Source organism: Astyanax mexicanus, unplaced genomic scaffold (genome assembly GCF_023375975.1).
Source record: "Astyanax mexicanus isolate ESR-SI-001 unplaced genomic scaffold, AstMex3_surface scaffold_39, whole genome shotgun sequence".
Taxonomy (NCBI): Eukaryota; Metazoa; Chordata; class Actinopteri; order Characiformes; family Acestrorhamphidae; genus Astyanax; species Astyanax mexicanus.
The window spans coordinates 412,542-432,227 of NW_026040049.1; the positions used below are offsets into that span (position 1 = coordinate 412,542).

The 19,686-nt window shown below is 39.7% G+C and overlaps 3 protein-coding genes across 3 annotated transcripts in view; 1 reads left to right on the forward strand and 2 right to left on the reverse strand.

The window, feature by feature from the left end:
• Window positions 1-15,275, reverse strand: part of LOC111197691 (4-galactosyl-N-acetylglucosaminide 3-alpha-L-fucosyltransferase 9-like) — a 33,938-nt gene extending 18,663 nt beyond the window's left edge. The window contains exon 1 of the mRNA XM_049473541.1: window positions 15,209-15,275. The gene's annotated coding sequence lies outside the window, so the exon portion shown is untranslated. The remainder of the gene's footprint in view (window positions 1-15,208) is intronic.
• On the reverse strand, window positions 1,942-15,286 carry LOC103046332 (4-galactosyl-N-acetylglucosaminide 3-alpha-L-fucosyltransferase 9-like). Its single transcript, XM_049473538.1, has 2 exons — window positions 15,209-15,286; window positions 1,942-3,204 (listed from the first exon to the last, which is right to left on the reverse strand). The coding sequence occupies exon 2, from the start codon at window positions 3,194-3,196 to the stop codon at window positions 1,991-1,993; it is 1,206 nt and encodes a 401-aa protein (XP_049329495.1). The 5' UTR covers window positions 3,197-3,204; window positions 15,209-15,286; the 3' UTR covers window positions 1,942-1,990.
• A 105-nt stretch (window positions 15,287-15,391) lies between these two features.
• LOC111188249 (4-galactosyl-N-acetylglucosaminide 3-alpha-L-fucosyltransferase 9-like) lies at window positions 15,392-18,999 on the forward strand. Its single transcript, XM_049473542.1, has 2 exons — window positions 15,392-15,479; window positions 17,544-18,999. Exon 2 carries the CDS (start codon window positions 17,552-17,554, stop codon window positions 18,746-18,748), a length of 1,197 nt encoding a protein of 398 aa, XP_049329499.1. The 5' UTR covers window positions 15,392-15,479; window positions 17,544-17,551; the 3' UTR covers window positions 18,749-18,999.
• The last annotated feature ends 687 nt before the right edge of the window (window positions 19,000-19,686 follow it).

Genomic DNA, 19,686 nt, shown 5'->3' on the forward strand with positions numbered 1-19,686 from the left:
TCTTCTCAGGACTAAAGATTAACTCCAGACTTCTTACACTTTATAAATGTTACAGTTCAAATAACATTTTCTTCTTATCTTGGTGAGAGCTCGCTCGGAATGAGCCCACAGGAAGTTGTGGTGTTCAAAAACCCTAGCAGCAGTTCTGTTACACTGCTGTCATGGCAACCTGTGTCTATAAACACACTTTACAATAACCTTACACTCACTATCACACAACATGTTCAATAAAGTCTTGACCATTTTAGCAATGCTTACTAATGTTTAAGTACTTTGTTACTAATGTTTTCCTGTTAATTGCTTCTGTTTAGGTTTTATTTTATTGTTTTTTTAGGTATAGAAACTGCACTGCTGATTAAACTGTTTATAAATACGACAAATAAACTTCGATTTTTGAACTTTTGGAAAGAATAAAGAAAAATAAAAGCTATTTGAATGCTTTAGTGGTTCTGTTGTTCACTGTGATGGAAATCTCTGGTACAGAGTTATAATCTATATTTTCCGAGATCAAAGGGAGATGGTACATTGTTCTCTGTTTTCTTTTGATGTCCTGTTTGATGTTCTGTTTGTCTGTTAGTCGCTGTGTTTTCTCTGTGCTTTAATTTCAGGAAAATGAACTGGATGTTAACGCCCGGTATCACCCATAGTCCACAATGGCCACGCCCCCTAAATGGTACCTGTAACTGTTCAGGATTACAGGTGTTGGATTTCTACAGAAGGTGTGGGTGTGACTGAACGCACCTTTACACCTTTAACACATTTAGTTTTCAGATCTGTTTAACATGACATAACACGATACATTTATAATGATTTCATGAGTTTCAAGTTAAATATCAATACATCAATACAAATAAATTAACAATATATTTATTTGTCATTTAATAATTTTTCACACAATTTTAAACACTCAAAAAAACATTTAAATAATTGCAATTATTTTCATAAAGATGCGCAAAACCATTCTTCCTTCGTTTAATATGTAATTCTAAACAACACCTTTTATCTCAGCGTAAATTTTGGCAAAGAAAAAAACAAAGGTATTTAACATAATCGTGGACTTGTGGGTGAACTGTTTGAAGGAAAAAATATTACAGTTATTTTTCGTTTTTTTGTTTTTTTTGTTCATAAGTAAAAGTAAAATTGAGAAAGTAACATTTCTTGCGTCCTCTTTTCAGGTGTGTTGAGACCATACATCACCTCTATTACACACAATCCTTGTATCTCCAAACGTGCAGCACACTCTGACAAAAATTCACCTTGTTTAGATGATTTACATACCAAACCTTCACTGCCCTACATGCCTTTATACTGTGGAGTAAAGCTGTAGAAATACAGTCAAATCTGTAGATAATATTCAGAACTCAGACTGTACTTATTACTTATCTTAGAGTGATTACAATATTAGAGTTAAAATATACGTTTATTCCAGGATCCCAAACAGAAACTGGATTTGTCACTAAAGACAATAGACACTGCACCTGTGTGTAACCAGACCATACCTGTAATCATTTACATATCTGGCTGAGGCAGAACTGCAGAGACTGGCACTCAACCGGTCATTATTCACCTGTACCTACTGTATATAAAGAAACTCATAAACCTGAATCATTTTACCGGACGTTTCCGCCCATATTAACCTCTAAAGGCTCTAAACCAGTTACAAGAACTGAGACTCGATCTGTAACAGAAAAAAACAAGCTAATAAATAGGAAGAAATAAAGTAGTACCCGACATCATCGTAACAATTTCAAAAGATACCAAACCTACCAGTGATTTACATCCTAGCAACTACCGGGATACTGTAGCAACTGCTAAGCAATACCCTGGCAACCACCAGAGATACCCAAACCAACAGATAGCAGCACCTTAAAAGCACCAGTTATAGCATAACTGCTGATTATAAACACCCTAAAAATCAAATATCACTTAATGAGCTGGACATACAGTATAGATAGATACTTTATTGATTCCGAAGGTTATGCCAAGCTATTTAGCCCCAGTACCACTTATTAAGATTTTTAAAAACTCTGTAACCTTTGTTTCGTTTTATATGATCACAGATACGACAGGCGTGTTCTAAACCGAAATCAGAACGCCTCGCAACAAAGTGCTTTCTCCAAGCAAAGTACTGTTCATACATCTCCTGGTTCTGGTCTAGAAGTTTGAGATGTTCTGCAAGTTCTTTAGGTGTTTTAAAGTCGTCCACATGGATAAAGGAATCTGCTGGTATGAACTCCTCGTAGTTCTCCCTGGAAGGTCCGAGAACCACAGGAACCGAGCCCATTATCATCGGGTTAAAGAGCTTCTCAGTGATGTAGTCTTTATAAACAGAGTTCTCAAATGACAGGTAGAACTTGCAGCTGGGTATCACTGCCTGAAAATCCTGGTCACTCATGTGTTTCCCAAAGGAATGACCATACGCATTTACTTCCATGTGCTGTCTTAGCTCCTCAAAGTACTGCACTCGCTTGAACTCACTTTTCCAGTGGCTGACGATCCAGCAGACCAGCTTGTCTTTAGTTGGGATTCGGAAGGGTTCGTCCTCTTCAGAAATTCCTACCAATTGTCCATAGGGAACCCAGATGTCTGAGTCTCTGCGGTAACTGGCAGTCAAATTAAACAGGTTATCCATACTGGGAACGCTTGCCGAAAAGTCTGGAGACTCCATGTTCATCCAAACCCATCTCTGCAGCGGAGGTCGTTCCATTGCCAGAAGGCTTGACACATCACCGGAAATGTCCCTGTGATGGAACATGACCGCATGGGCTCGGCCATAGACGCTTCTGTCATCTGTTAAATGACAACCTGTGATTCCGTACGTTGGACCACAGGACTCAGAATCGAAACTGTACCCAAAAGGCCACGGCCAGACCAAAACGATGGTGTTGGGACTGGAGGCGTTCCTGCTGGAGGTGTTTTCTTGCACAACTGCTGCCTCTTTTGGTGATAATTGATTCCTCTCTGAAGTGCAGTTCAGGGCACTGGTGAGGTTCAGCCTCTCGAGGTCTTCAGTCTGGAGGACGTTGAGGCATGCATCTGTACAAACTTCATGAACCGGCACTGCTGCAACCTTGCTGCATGTTAACCAGCTCACAGTCGGATTGTAGTACACAATAAATATTCCTACAAAACAGAGCAGCAGAAGAAGGACCCCCAGAAACTTCTGAAAGGATCCCAGGGTGGTTTTGGGGATCATTCTTTATCCTAAAGAGAAACAAGAAGATTATAATAAAGGAACTGAAGCAGAAGATGTCAAAGGCATGGAATACTGTATATAGTCAGGAATAAGCCCTGTCTAGGAGGTTGAAACCTTATTTGAACCTTATTTACCTGCATTTGTTTAAGGTAATGTTTGCAAAGATAAACATTAGCTATTCCTGAAGAACAAACCAGTTTGTCCAGAGGAACCTGAGCAGAAAAGCACCTCCAACTAATCAGACACTGATCAGACCTTCAGTGACTGACCCAGCCATACCTACTGCTCCACTCGTTCCCAGCTGACTGAAGAGCAGAGGATCCTGATCCTACAGTAAAGCAACAATGGTAACAATGGCCTTACAATGCATCACCAACCTCTCATTCTAAAACAACTACACAGCAACAGTGTTTGGTTAGTAGAGCGTTTTTTGAATGTTACAGTTAAATACTGCTCTATTCTTCTTGAACGACATAAAAATATTTACACTTCTGTCAGACTGGATTAACTGCAGTTGTGAGGATATATATTTCGAGTAGATTTATGTGACCTGTACAGGTGTGCCTGTGAAGCTGAACAGAGCTTATCTAAATAGAGATGATCTGAAATTCAAAGCAGATGGTGTATCAGGCGGATATATAAATTATAACAGGTGTGGTCTAATTAGACACTAGGTCTCACCCCAGATTGCATAATCTATCTTCTACTGGGTATCTGATGATGCTCTGGTTTGAGTTTATAGTCTTGTGGTTTTAGTGCTTTAGCCCTGTCTTTGACCTGGACTAAGGAGTTCACAGTGTAAACTGCAGGTGTGATTGATGATCTGAGGAGCATCTCATACAGTGAGAGTCGGTCACTCCTAGTAGTGATTGGAGGAACATTACTAACAGTGATCTCAGTGATCTGTGCAGAACATCCTGCAGATACATGTGTTGCTGATTTCTCTCCTGCAGAACTTCCAGCTGATAGCAGCAGCATTTTTCAGCAGGATAATGTTCACCCACACACAGCAAGGGTTTCCCAGGAACACAGTCTCCACCAGATTGCAGCACTTCCTCGTCCTGCAGATCTCCAGATTTATCACCAATCCAGCATTTATGGAGCAGCTGGGACTCAGCTTCAGTTTCAACCTACGAGTGTAGAGCTACAGGATCTACAGGCCCAGCTGTAGCAAAAGATGTGGGTAAATATGCTGCAGGATACATACGGAGCCTGTAGAACCTCTATACCCAATTGTCTCTTTCTCATCTTATATCCAAGATTTAACAGGGTCTAAACTAGATTCCTCTTTTGGTTATTGAACAGTTTCCCCCAATAAACTTATCTCTAAATAAACTCTAATACTGTAATCTATCTAATATATCATCATAACGAGTTCTAATAAAGTTGTTTCCCTGAGCTTCTTACTCACCTTAAAGCTGTGAAAGTGTATAAATCTGCTCTGGGTTCTACATAGAGTAATCATAGCACTGCTCGCTTATCAAAGTGCTGATATAAAAATTTAATAAGTAACCTATTCACACCCGGACCTCTCCACATCACAAACTCCACCCATGAGTATAAATCTGCACAAACCTCCATAGGTTTGAACAGGTATAAACCCCCACTCTGAACAAGTTCTTTTCTTAAACCCCCACTCTGTATGAGCTCATCTCTTAAACAAACCCCCACTTTAAACAAGTTCATCTCTTAAACCCCCACTCTAAACGAGTTCATCTCTTAAACCGCCACTCTGTATGAGTTCACCTGTTAAACCCCCTTTTTGAACGAGTTCATCTCTCAAACTCCCACTCTGAACAAGTTCACCTCCAACAAACCCCTACTCTAAACTCAAACCCTAAAAGGACAGATAAACAGGCGGCAACAATAACTAAATGAGTCCTGAATTTTGTAAAGCCTGGATTAAAGAGGCCCGCCCCTCCCTGAAACCCAAGCAGAACCAGGAAACCCGTCGGGTCAGAACAGACCAGGCGTAATTCAGAACCAGAACCTGAGAAACTGGACCCGGTTTCCTGGCCTCTGGAAGTGAAACTCCCACAGATTGCACAGATCAGGTCCACGCCCAGAGCTCTCTCTAAACTGGGGAATCGATTACACCCTGTACTCCTCTGCACTCGGGGGAGTTAGCAGAGCCAACTTCTTCTGAGGGTCATAAGGATATATACGTATACACAGTGATACAGCGAGTTTAGACTGGATTTATGGAGAACAAAAAAGATCTGAATATAACAGATTAACTAAAGGGACAGAGCCAGAGAGACGGGGACAACATAGACAGGGAGGCTCCCTGAAACACCAGCATCCACCCACTCAAACCTGAGTGACCAAACAACAGCACCAGCATCTCAGTTTACCCACAATTCCCTAACAACGCCTTATCTAAAGGGAAAAAAAACATTAATTACCAAAAGCTAAACTAAACAAGTAAGTTTTCAGTCTAGACTTAAAGATTGAGACTGTGTCTGAGTCCCGAACATATTCGGGGAGATTATTCCAGAGTTGAGGAGCTTTAGAAGAGAAAGCTCTTCCTCCTGCAGAACTCCAGCGAACCCATGTAGAATCTCACAGGTAAAATTATGGTAATAAAAGGCATTTTCATATTTGGTTTCATATTAAAAAACACAGGGTATTATTACATCACATTATATAAAAGATAAAGGAGGCGTCTGCCTGATAATCTGAGTGTATTTATTCTCCATCTCCCAGTCTGAAGCTCCACCCATCAGCGCTTTAAAGGTCCTGTTGTGAAGGAATGCAGCAGATCCACTCGCTCAGATTTCACCATTTCACAACTGCAGAGATGGCCAAGAGCCACAGACTGAAGATACATCACCATCACAAACTCAACCCACTATACTATATTCACTAATACCACTTACAACTTTACTACTGTACACAACACAAGCCTTATGTTCACCATGACCAGAAGAAGCTCCGCCCACTTCTCTACTACAATACAGAGTTACTATATTCACTAATACCACTTTACTACAACTTTACTACTGTACACAACACAAGCCTTATGTTCACCATGACCAGAAGAAGCTCCGCCCACTTCTCTACTACAATACAGAGTTACTATATTCACTAATACCACTTACAACTTTACTACTGTACACAACACAAGCCTTATGTTCACCATGACCAGAAGAAGCTCCGCCCACTTCTCTACTACAATACAGAGTTACTATATTCACTAATACAACTTTACTACTGTACACAACACAAGCCTTACTTTCACCATGACCAGAAGAAGCTCCGCCCACTTCTCTACTACAATACAGAGTTACTATATTCACTAATACAACTTTACTACTGTACACAACACAAGCCTTATGTTCACCATGACCAGAAGAAGCTCCGCCCACTTCTCTACTACAATACAGAGTTACTATATTCACTAATACCACTTTACTACAACTTTACTACTGTACACAACACAAGCCTTATGTTCACCATGACCAGAAGAAACTCCACCCACTTCTCTACTACAATACAGAGTTACTATATTCACTAATACCACTTTACTACAACTTTACTACTGTACACAATACAAGCCTTATGTTCACCATGACCAGAAGAAGCTCCGCCCACTTCTCTACTACAATACAGAGTTACTATATTCACTAATACCACTTTACTACAGCTTTACTACTGTACACAACACAAGCCTTATGTTCACCATGACCAGAAGAAGCTCCACCCACTTCTCTACTACAATACAGTTACTATATTCACTAATACCACTTTACTACAACTTTACTACTGTACACAACACAAGCCTTATGTTCACCATGACCAGAAGAAGCTCCGCCCACTTCTCTACTACAATACAGAGTTACTATATTCACTAATACCACTTTACTACAACTTTACTACTGTACACAACACAAGCCTTATGTTCACCATGACCAGAAGCTCCGCCCACTTCTCTACTACAATACAGAGTTACTATATTCACTAATACAACTTTACTACAACTTTACTACTGTACACAACACAAGCCTTATGTTCACCATGACCAGAAGAAGCTCCGCCCACTTCTCTACTACAATACAGAGTTACTATATTCACTAATACCACTTTACTACAACTTTACTACTGTACACAACACAAGCCTTATGTTCACCATGACCAGAAGAAGCTCCGCCCACTTCTCTACTACAGTACAGAGTTACTATATTCACTAATACCACTTTACTACAACTTTACTACTGTACACAACACAAGCCTTACGTTTACCATGACCAGAAGAAGCTCCGCCCACTTCTCTACTACAGTACAGAGTTACTATATTCACTAATACCACTTTACTACAACTTTACTACTGTACACAACACAAGCCTTATGATCACCATGACCAGAAGAAGCTCCACCCACTTCTCTACAGTACAGAGTTACTATATTCACTAATAACACTTTACTACAACTTTACTACTGTACACAACACAAGCCTTATGTTCACCATGTCCAGAAGAAACTCCGCCCACTTCTCTACTACAATACAGTTACTATATTCACTAATACCACTTTACTACAACTTTACTACTGTACACAACACAAGCCTTACTTTCACCATGACCAGAAGAAGCTCCGCCCACTTCTCTACTACAATACAGAGTTACTATATTCACTAATACCACTTTACTACAACTTTACTACTGTACACAACACAAGCCTTATGTTCACCATGACCAGAAGAAGCTCCGCCCACTTCTCTACTACAATACAGAGTTACTATATTCACTAATACCACTTTACTACAACTTTACTACTGTACACAACACAAGCCTTATGTTCACCATGACCAGAAGAAGCTCCGCCCACTTCTCTACTACAATACAGAGTTACTATATTCACTAATACCACTTTACTACAACTTTACTACTGTACACAACACAAGCCTTATGTTCACCATGACCAGAAGAAGCTCCGCCCACTTCTCTACTACAGTACAGAGTTACTATATTCACTAATACCACTTTACTACAACTTTACTACTGTACACAACACAAGCCTTACGTTTACCATGACCAGAAGAAGCTCCGCCCACTTCTCTACTACAGTACAGAGTTACTATATTCACTAATACCACTTTACTACAACTTTACTACTGTACACAACACAAGCCTTATGATCACCATGACCAGAAGAAGCTCCACCCACTTCTCTACAGTACAGAGTTACTATATTCACTAATACCACTTTACTACAACTTTACTACTGTACACAACACAAGCCTTATGTTCACCATGACCTGAAGAAGCTCCACCCACTTCTCTACTACAATACAGAGTTACTATATTCACTAATAACACTTTACTACAACTTTACTACTGTACACAACACAAGCCTTATGTTCACCATGTCCAGAAGAAACTCCGCCCACTTCTCTACTACAATACAGAGTTACTATATTCACTAATACCACTTTACTACAACTTTACTACTGTACACAACACAAGCCTTATTATGTTCACCATGACCAGAAGAAGCTCTGCCCACTTCTCTACTACAATACAGAGTTACTATATTCACTAATACCACTTTACTACAACTTTACTACTGTACACAACACAAGCCTTATGTTCACCATGTCCAGAAGAAACTCCGCCCACTTCTCTACTACAATACAGAGTTACTATATTCACTAATACCACTTTACTACAACTTTACTACTGTACACAACACAAGCCTTATTATGTTCACCATGTCCAGAAGAAGCTCCGCCCACTTCTCTACTACAATACAGAGTTACTATATTCACTAATACCACTTTACTACAACTTTACTACTGTACACAACACAAGCCTTATGTTCACCATGACCAGAAGAAGCTCCACCCACTTCTCTACTACAATACAGAGTTACTATATTCACTAATACCACTTTACTACAACTTTACTACTGTACACAACACAAGCCTTATGTTCACCATGACCAGAAGCTCCGCCCACTTCTCTACTACAATACAGTTACTATATTCACTAATACCACTTTACTACAACTTTACTACTGTACACAACACAAGCCTTATGTTCACCATGACCAGAAGAAGCTCCGCCCACTTCTCTACTACAATACAGAGTTACTATATTCACTAATACCACTTTACTACAACTTTACTACTGTACACAACACAAGCCTTATGTTCACCATGACCAGAAGAAGCTCCACCCACTTCTCTACAATACAGAGTTACTATATTCACTAATACCACTTTACTACAACTTTACTACTGTACACAACACAAGCCTTATGTTCACCATGTCCAGAAGAAACTCCGCCCACTTCTCTACTACAATACAGAGTTACTATATTCACTAATACCACTTTACTACAACTTTACTACTGTACACAACACAAGCCTTATGTTCACCATGACCAGAAGAAGCTCCGCCCACTTCTCTACTACAATACAGAGTTACTATATTCACTAATACCACTTTACTACAACTTTACTACTGTACACAACACAAGCCTTATGTTCACCATGACCAGAAGAAGCTCCACCCACTTCTCTACAATACAGAGTTACTATATTCACTAATACCACTTTACTACAACTTTACTACTGTACACAACACAAGCCTTACGTTTACCATGACCAGAAGAAGCTCCGCCCACTTCTCTACTACAATACAGAGTTACTATATTCACTAATAGCACTTTACTACAACTTTACTACTGTACACAACACAAGCCTTATGTTCACCATGACCAGAAGAAGCTCCGCCCACTTCTCTACTACAATACAGAGTTACTATATTCATTAATACCACTTTACTACAACTTTACTACTGTACACAACACAAGCCTTATGTTCACCATGACCAGAAGAAGCTCCGCCCACTTCTCTACTACAATACAGAGTTACTATATTCACTAATACCACTTTACTACAACTTTACTACTGTACACAACACAAGCCTTACGTTTACCATGACCAGAAGAAGCTCCGCCCACTTCTCTACTACAATACAGAGTTACTATATTCACTAATACCACTTTACTACAACTTTACTACTGTACACAACACAAGCCTTATGTTCACCATGACCAGAAGAAGCTCCGCCCACTTCTCTACTACAATACAGAGTTACTATATTCACTAATACCACTTTACTACAACTTTACTACTGTACACAACACAAGCCTTACGTTTACCATGACCAGAAGAAGCTCCGCCCACTTCTCTACTACAGTACAGAGTTACTATATTCACTAATACCACTTTACTACAACTTTACTACTGTACACAACACAAGCCTTATGTTCACCATGTCCAGAAGAAACTCCGCCCACTTCTCTACTACAATACAGAGTTACTATATTCACTAATACCACTTTACTACAACTTTACTACTGTACACAACACAAGCCTTATGTTCGCCATGACCAGAAGAAGCTCCGCCCACTTCTCTACTACAATACAGAGTTACTATATTCACTAATACCACTTTACTACAACTTTACTACTGTACACAACACAAGCCTTATGTTCACCATGACCAGAAGAAGCTCCGCCCACTTCTCTACTACAATACAGAGTTACTATACTCACTAATACCACTTTACTACAACTTTACTACTGTACACAACACAAGCCTTATGTTCGCCATGACCAGAAGCTCCGCCCACTTCTCTACTGGACTCTGAGGAAACTGGGCTAGTGAACCATCTCACGGTTGAAACTGTTCTCAAACTGATCATTAGTACAGATTTATTTTGTCCAACAAGTCCAGTAGCTGTGTTGTATGAAGGCATGTCAGTTGCACTGATACAGAAATGTAAGTGTTCCTAGAGAAACATCTGATTAGATGTGGGTGTGTTTAATGTAGAGGTATATCTGTGTTAAGATGCAGGAATGTTAACCTGTGGCTCTACCAGTTCTTTAAAACAGTTTATAGCAACATTGTTTTTTCTACTCTAACCTCTAGTTAAAACACTAGTGACCTGATCTGAACTTTAGTTAAAACACTAGTGACCTGATCTGAACTTTAGTTAAAACACTAGTGACCCGACCTGAACTGTAGTTAAAACACTAGTGACCTGATCTGAACTTTAGTTAAAACACTAGTGACCTGATCTGAACTTTAGTTAAAACACTAGTGACCTGATCTGAACTTTAGTTAAAACACTAGTGACCCGACCTGAACTGTAGTTAAAACACTAGTGACCTGATCTGAACTGTAGTTAAAACACTAGTGACCTGATCTGAACTTTAGTTAAAACACTAGTGACCCGACCTGAACTGTAGTTAAAACACTAGTGACCTGATCTGAACTTTAGTTAAAACACTAGTGACCCGACCTGAACTGTAGTTAAAACACTAGTGACCCGACCTGAACTTTAGTTAAAACACTAGTGACCCGACCTGAACTTTAGTTAAAACACTAGTGACCCGACCTGAACTGTAGTTAAATCACTAGTGACCTGATCTGAACTGTAGTTAAAACACTAGTGACCCGACCTGAACTTTAGGTAAAACACTAGTGACCTGATTTGAACTTTAGGTAAAACACTAGTGACCTGATCTGAACTTTAGTTAAAACACTAGTGACCTGATCTGAACTTTAGTTAAAACACTAGTGACCCGACCTGAACTTTAGTTAAAACACTAGTGACCCGACCTGAACTTTAGGTAAAACACTAGTGACCTGATTTGAACTTTAGTTAAAACACTAGTGACCCGACCTGAACTTTAGTTAAAACACTAGTGACCCGACCTGAACTGTAGTTAAAACACTTGTGGCCTGACTTGAACTCTAGTTGAAACACTAGTGACCTGACCTCAACTCTAGATAAAACACTAGTGACCCAACCTGAACTCTTGAAAAAAACACTAAGGACCTGACCTTAACTCTAGCTAAAACTCATCACCACCCTACCATCCTTACCCTCACCATCACAACCACCCTCCTCACCCACACTTTTACCATCACCCTCACCATCACCACAATCACCCTTATTATCCTCACCATCACCATCCTTACCCTCAACACCACACTTACCACCACCATCTCACCCTCACCATCACCCTCACCATCACCATCACCCTCATGGCCCTCACCACCATCACCCACAACACCACATTCACCACCATCAACCTGATCTGTGGGTTTAGAATGATTCCTAACATTTGCACTAATGGTGCAGAAACATTATACACCAGTAGATACAGACACAGTATTTTAGTATTTTTTAAGTACAGTAGTGAAGTAAAAAAATACTCCAGGAGATACAAATACAGCATTTTAGTACTTAATACAGTAGTGAAGTAAAAATAATATACTCTAGTATTAAAGTACAGATACAGTATTTTAGTACTAACTTTTAGTACTAAACTTCCGGCTATTACTCACACGATCAATGCCTCTTTAACTTCTGGTGTATTCCCGACTGCTTTCAAACAAGCACAGGTCACACCACTGCTTAAAAAGCCTTCTCTCAACCCCGCCCAGGTTGATAACTACAGACCGGTTTCACTACTAATCTTTCTCTCTAAAACACTCGAGAGAGCAGTTTTAAATCAGGTCTCTGGCTTCCTCTCCCAGAATGACCTCCTGGACCAGAACCAATCTGGGTTCAAAAAAGGACACTCTACCGAGACGGCTCTGTTGTCTGTGACTGAAGCGTTGAAAACTGCCAGAGCTGCAGGTCAGTCCTCAGTGCTCATTCTGCTGGACCTCTCGGCCGCATTTGACACAGTCAACCATGACTTCCTCCTAACTATACTCTCAAACATGGGGATTGCAGACAATGTGCTGTCATGGTTCAGATCGTACCTCACTGGGCGCTCGTTCAAGGTGTCGTGGCAAGGACAGCTGTCCTCAGCCCGCTCCTTATCCACTGGGGTTCCCCAAGGTTCGGTACTGGGACCCCTTCTCTTCTCCATATACACCACCTCTCTTGGTCAGGTTGTCTGCTCACACGGATTTTCCTACCATTGCTTTGCTGATGACACCCAGCTATACCTGTCGTTCTCACCTGAAGATCACTCAATCTCTGCACGGATATCGTCGTGTCTCTCTGACATATCCTCATGGATGAAGGAGCATCACCTTCAATTAAATCTCTCAAAGACTGAACTTCTGGTTATACCAGCAAAACCATCTTTTCAACACAACTTCTCTATAAGTATCGACTCTCTCTCTCTCTCTCTCTCACCGACAAAGGTTGCTATAGGAACCTGGGTGTTCTGGTTGATGACCAACTCTCCTTCACGCACCATGTGGCCTCAGTTGCTCGGTCCTGCCGCTTCGCGCTTTATAACATCAGAAAAATTAGACTGTTCTTGACGCAACAGGCCACCCAACTCCTGGTGCAAGCGGTCGTCATCTCACGCCTCGACTACTGCAATGCCCTGCTAACTGTTCCTCCCGTCCTGTGTAGTAAAACCACTCCAGATGATCCAGAATGCAGCAGCACGTCTGATCTTCAACCAACCAAAACGGGCACATGTCACCCCACTGCTCATTGAGCTCCATTGGCTACCAGTTGATGCTCGCATCAAATTCAAAGCTCTTACAATCGCCTACAAGGTGATACAGAACAGCTCCTTCCTACCTGCACTCGCTCCTGAAGGCTTACGCTACCTCCCGGCCGCTGCGCTCCTCCAATGAACGTCGCCTCGCTTTACCAAACAAACATTCACACAAAGCAATCCAGACTGTTCTCATACAGAGTTCCCCAATGGTGGAACAAACTACCTTCCACTACCAGATCAGGAGAATCTCTCACTATCTTTAATAAACTCCTGAAGACAGAGCTCTTCAAAGAGCACTTACTCTCCTAACACCTCTAACTAACTACCTTCTACTACCAGATCAGGAGAATCTCTCACTATCTTTAATAAACTCCTGAAGACAGAGCTCTTCAAAGAGCACTTACTCTCCTAACACCTCTAACAAACTACCTTCTACTACCAGATCAGGAGAATCTCTCACTATCTTTAATAAACTCCTGAAGACAGAGCTCTTCAAAGAGCACTTACTCTCCTAACACCTCTAACTAACTACCTTCTACTACCAGATCAGGAGAATCTCTCACTATCTTTAAGAAACTCCTGAAGACAGAGCTCTTCAAAGAGCACTTACTCTCCTAACACCTCTAACTAACTACCTTCTACTACCAGATCAGGAGAATCTCTCACTATCTTTAATAAACTCCTGAAGACAGAGCTCTTCAAAGAGCACTTACTCTCCTAACACCTCTAACAAACTACCTTCTACTAACAGATCAGGAGAATCTCTCACTATCTTTAATAAACTCCTGAAGACAGAGCTCTTCAAAGAGCACTTACTCTCCTAACACCTCTAACTAACTACCTTCTACTACCAGATCAGGAGAATCTCTCACTATCTTTAATAAACTCCTGAAGACAGAGCTCTTCAAAGAGCACTTACTCTCCTAACACCTCTAACTAACTACCTTCTACTACCAGATCAGGAGAATCTCTCACTATCTTTAATAAACTCCTGAAGACAGAGCTCTTCAAAGAGCACTTACTCTCCTAACACCTCTAACACACTAACTACTTCTAACCTCATTTCCTTCTTCCCCTCCTTCACTCCTCTATCCTATTATTCCCCTTTGTCCTCCTTTTATCCCTATCCAAAGATGTTTTACCTTTAAACTTATTTTACTTCTGTACTTGACTATTGTAAGTCGCTTTGGACAAAAGCGTCTGCCAAATGTAATGTAATGTAATGTAATGTAATGTAATGTAACGAGTACCTAAGCTCCGCCCCCCCTCAGCCACGTTTTGGTGCATGAAAGTGATGAAGGTGAATAAAGTCTATAAACCTCTAAACTAAAATGGCGTCTTTACCTTTGAACAATAGTTACATTGTTAAAAGTTCAAACACGCCTCTAACTAAATTGTTTTACGACATTAAAATCAGATTAGCTGTAATGATGATAACAGAGAGAGAGGTGGGGTGGGGGGTTGGGGTAAACAGGTGATCAGGTGATCAGGTGAATTTGTAAGGGGAGATAATGTTTACTTACTCAGTCGGGCAGGTAGAGAGGGTATCAATGTGACGGTCTGTGTTCTGAAGAAGAAATGAATTTTATCATCTGATAAAGGTTTCCGGTTTTTCACCTGAACTCAGGTACCTGGACGTCCTCTGACTCCGCCCAGTCCTGCCTGACACTTCCTGACACTGATCTGAATCATCAGCTGGAGGTCCGGGACTTGCTGTCGCTACCTGTCCTCCTGTTCCCCCTCAGAGCACCTGGAGAAGATCAGCATCCTCTCTGCACTGTACCTGCAGGACAGGTGAGTTCATCACCGCTCGTCTTATAGATAAATCTGCTCATCCCTGAAGTAGATAATGTATCTCTATATACTTTATTTTGTGAGAATCAAACAACCATTATATATCATCACTATCACGCAGAATCCTCGTATCTCAAACACAGTAACCCTTTACCTTTTAATGAAAGTAAAAACGCCATTTATCATCATTCCTATTGGTCTATTAATCCTCAGATTCTGCTACAATATAAAACATAATTCCTCCTCTTCTAGAGAAAATTGGTTGTATGATATGTTGACAGGAAACAATGCGCTGGTAAAGGGTGCAAAGGTGAGACAGGTGTGTCCCTCATGTTTGTTTTTAATGTGATGTATTTGTTCTATGAAATATAGGAAATTTTAAACCGGTTTTACAGCAGTTGTTTGCGGATAACAGTGATTCAGTGTAAAATAAATCACTAATTAACATTAAACTCATCAACAACATGTTGGATCATATTCAGTTTCATACTACACAAACCAACCAATCAGCTTCAGTCTCCAGCGCTTTTAAACACAAAAAGATTATAATATAGTTTTATTAAATTAACTCATTTGCAAATATTGATATTCTGTTCCTGTTATTCTGTGTGGAGTTTTATTGTATTGCTGGGTTTTCTGTAGTTGCTGAATTGATCACTGATTATTTTAGGACCATGAAGAACTATCTTATCTTATATTATATTATATTATATTATATTATATTATATTATATAGCTCTAGAAAATGTAGAGAGCACTTCCGTATCTGAATCAGTTTCTCTGATTTTGCTATTTATAGGTTTATGTTTGAGTAAAATGAACATTGTTGTTTTATTCTATAAACTACAGACAACATTTCTCCCAAATTACAAATAAAAATATTCTCATTTAGAGCATTTATTTACAGAAAATGAGAAATGGCTGAAATAACAAAAACGATGCAGAGCTTTCAGACCTCAAATAATGCAAAGAAAACAAGTTCATATTCATAAAGTTTTAAGAGTTCAGAAATAATCAATATTTGGTGGAATAATCCTGGTTGTTTTTAATCACAGTTTTTTTTTCATGCATCTTGTCATCATGTTCTCCTCCACCAGTCTTACACACTGCTTTTGGATAACTTTATGCTGCTTTACTCCTGGTGCAAAAATTCAAGCAGTTCAGTTTGGTGGTTTGATGGTTTGTGATCATCCATCTTCCTCTTGATTATATTCCAGAGGTTTTTAATTTGGTAAAATTAAAGAAACTGATTATTGTACGTGCTCTCTTATTTTTTTCAGAGCTGTATCTGTACACAGTGACCTCCAGACCTTTTAGAACAGTGAGGCTGATCCCATTATTTCTGCTGTAGACTGAAGACTTTTGGGTTTGTCATAAAAAGATAAAAATTAGAGAAAATAATCTTTCAGCTTTTATTTCTATGAACAAAAGTACAGAAACATATCAAATTAAAGTAAATTAAAGTGAATAAAACTTAATATTTAGTTGTAAATCCTTCGCTTGCAGGAAATGCATCAAATCTACTGCATGATGAAGATGATGATGATGAATCTCCTGATCAGTTTAGTTTAGTTAAATAAGTTTCTGTAGATTTCTGAGTTCATTAAACATCAATTAAAATTAATGAGCCCATCCCAGAAAAAGCCATGTAAAGCTTCTCTTCAAACAAGCTCTTCAAGCTTCTCTTAAGCTTTCTCCAAACAATAGTCTTTCATCACATTGTTGAAGGTTCTGCAGCCATGGAAGCGAGTAACTGAAGTGTTTTAGCAGAAGCAGCATTAGAATCTACACAGCTTTCAGATCCTCTTCTAAAAGTCATCCGTCCTGAAAGCTCTTTGAGGAAACCGTGATTGAGACGGTTTAGAACCGAGCGAGATACTTTTCTCCTCTGCAAGTAATCACTCAGCTTCAGCTAAGGTTCTTTAACCCTATCTCGATAATTTACACCACTACTAGTAGTATTTAAATTCAGTTAGGATTCATACTTGTCATAGTTTATACTGCATCGTTCTGAACCTGAACAAATGTCTTTTTCTTTATTTATTTCTTTCTTTCTTTCCTGTAGGTTAAGAAATGACTCCAGTAACCTCCATCAGACCGTCTCATCGGGTTTTTTTACCCATAGTTCTGGTGATGTGTTTGGGAGCTACATTCTACATGTATTACAGTCCAGTGAAGAGCTGGCTGAGATGTTCTGATGCTGGGGATTTCCAAAACGCTGTTTGTTCGAAGGCATGTCTTAATGAGCTTGAGGTGGAGATCCATAAACAAATGATGAAGAACTGCACTGTTAACGAAACACTGGTTACAGGACAGGAACTGGCAACCCGGTTGCTCCAACCGGTGGAGGAACATCCCGCAGATCCATCAGAAACCCTCGTCCTGCTCTGGCATTGGCCTTTTGGCTTCAAGTTTGATTTGGAAGCCTGCGAATCACAGTACGGTATTAAGGGCTGCCGTTTGACCCTTGACAGAAATCTGTTGGATAAAGCCCATGGTGTAATGTTCCACATCAGAGACATCAGGGGGGACTTACCGTACCTGAAGACGTTGTCCCGACCAGTGCTGCAGAAATGGGTGTGGATGAGCATGGAGTCTCCAACCAACACCCCCCAACTGCCTGGAGCAGAAGACATGTTCAACCTGACGTCCAGCTACCGGAGAGACTCGGACATCTGGATACCTTATGGACGATTGGTGGAAATTTCTGAAGAGGACCAACCCTTCCAGATCCCACCTAAAGACAAGCTGGTCTGCTGGATCATCAGCCACTGGGAGAACAAGCTCTGGAGATCGGGCTACTTCAACGAATTCAGGAAACACATCAAAGTGGAGGGGTACGGAAACCACTTCGGAAGACATATTGACAATAACGATTTCTCTAAAATTATGTCCAGCTGCAAGTTCTACCTGTCGTTTGAGAACTCTATTCATCAAGACTACATCTCCGAGAAAGTCTTCAACCCAATGATGGCCGGTACCGTTCCTGTGGTTCTCGGTCCTCCCAGGGAAAACTACGAGGAGTACCTACCAGCAGATTCCTTCATCCACATTAACGACTTCAAAACATCTAAAGAACTGGCAGATTACCTCCTTCACCTGGACCAGAACCAGGAGATGTATGAACGGTTCTTCACCTGGAGAAAGTACTTTGTTCCAACAGCTAGTAAATTCGGACAGGAGCACGCCTGTTACGTTTGTGATCATTTAAAGAGAAACAAGAACTTCAGAGTGTTTAAAAATGTAAACAAGTGGTACTTCAGTAGCTAACGAGTCTTCGGGCAGATTTGTATTTGTAAATTGTTTCAAATAACTAAAGAGGTAAGAAGGAAGAACTGTTTCTTAATTGAACGTTTTTTTACTATGATCCCAGAACTCTTCTACCCTGATGTATAAAATTGAATGACAGTTTTGTTTTGTTTTTTTACAGATTTTTTTTTCTTTTTAAATCTGTAAACTGTTTACATTTTTACTGTGAAATTTTAACATGGAAATATAAAATAAACAATCTATTTTGCATATTTTGTATTGTTGTTTGTTTGAGTGGAGGGCCAATCATGATTAGTCTTATGTACGTTGTTTCCTCAGTGTTTGGTGTAAGTATATACTGTGTAGTATTATACAAAAGGGAGAACACCCCTCACACTTCTGCAAATATTATATTCTATAATGTAATGTAAAACTGTATAGAAATTAAAGTATGATAGAATTTAAAGTATTCAGTGTATAATTTATATATCAGTATAGATTAACTATCCTCTAAAAATAACTCAACACACATAATACTTTCTAAATATCTGTAACATTTCACCTTACAGTGAACAAGAACAAACTGTGCCCAATTGTGTCAATATTTACTTTAAACACTATTATTATTATTATTATTATTATCTAACACTACAAAGAAAACTCTGTCTCCTTATAACCTTAAGGCACTCTTCACCAGGACGGTGCCACAAATGCTGAAGATCATCTGAGTCAAACAGGTTTGTCTTGTTCTTATTAGATTAGGGAAATTCTTGACATCCAGCAGCAGGTGTGTATAGTACACAAAGTTACAAAAAGATAAAAAAATATATAAATGATACATATAAATACAACAAAATAAAAAATAAAATGAAATTATAAAAGTACAGTCTTTAGTGTGTGTGTGTGTGATGTATAATGGAGGTAGTGAAGTTGAACACAATAGACAGCGAACAGCAGTT

Excerpts from the sequence above, each read along its gene's own strand:
- LOC103046332 (XM_049473538.1), bottom strand. The coding sequence starts at position 3,196 with ATGATCCCCAAAACCACCCTGGGATCCTTTCAGAAGTTTCTGGGGGTC.
- LOC111188249 (XM_049473542.1), top strand. The coding sequence starts at position 17,552 with ATGACTCCAGTAACCTCCATCAGACCGTCTCATCGGGTTTTTTTACCC.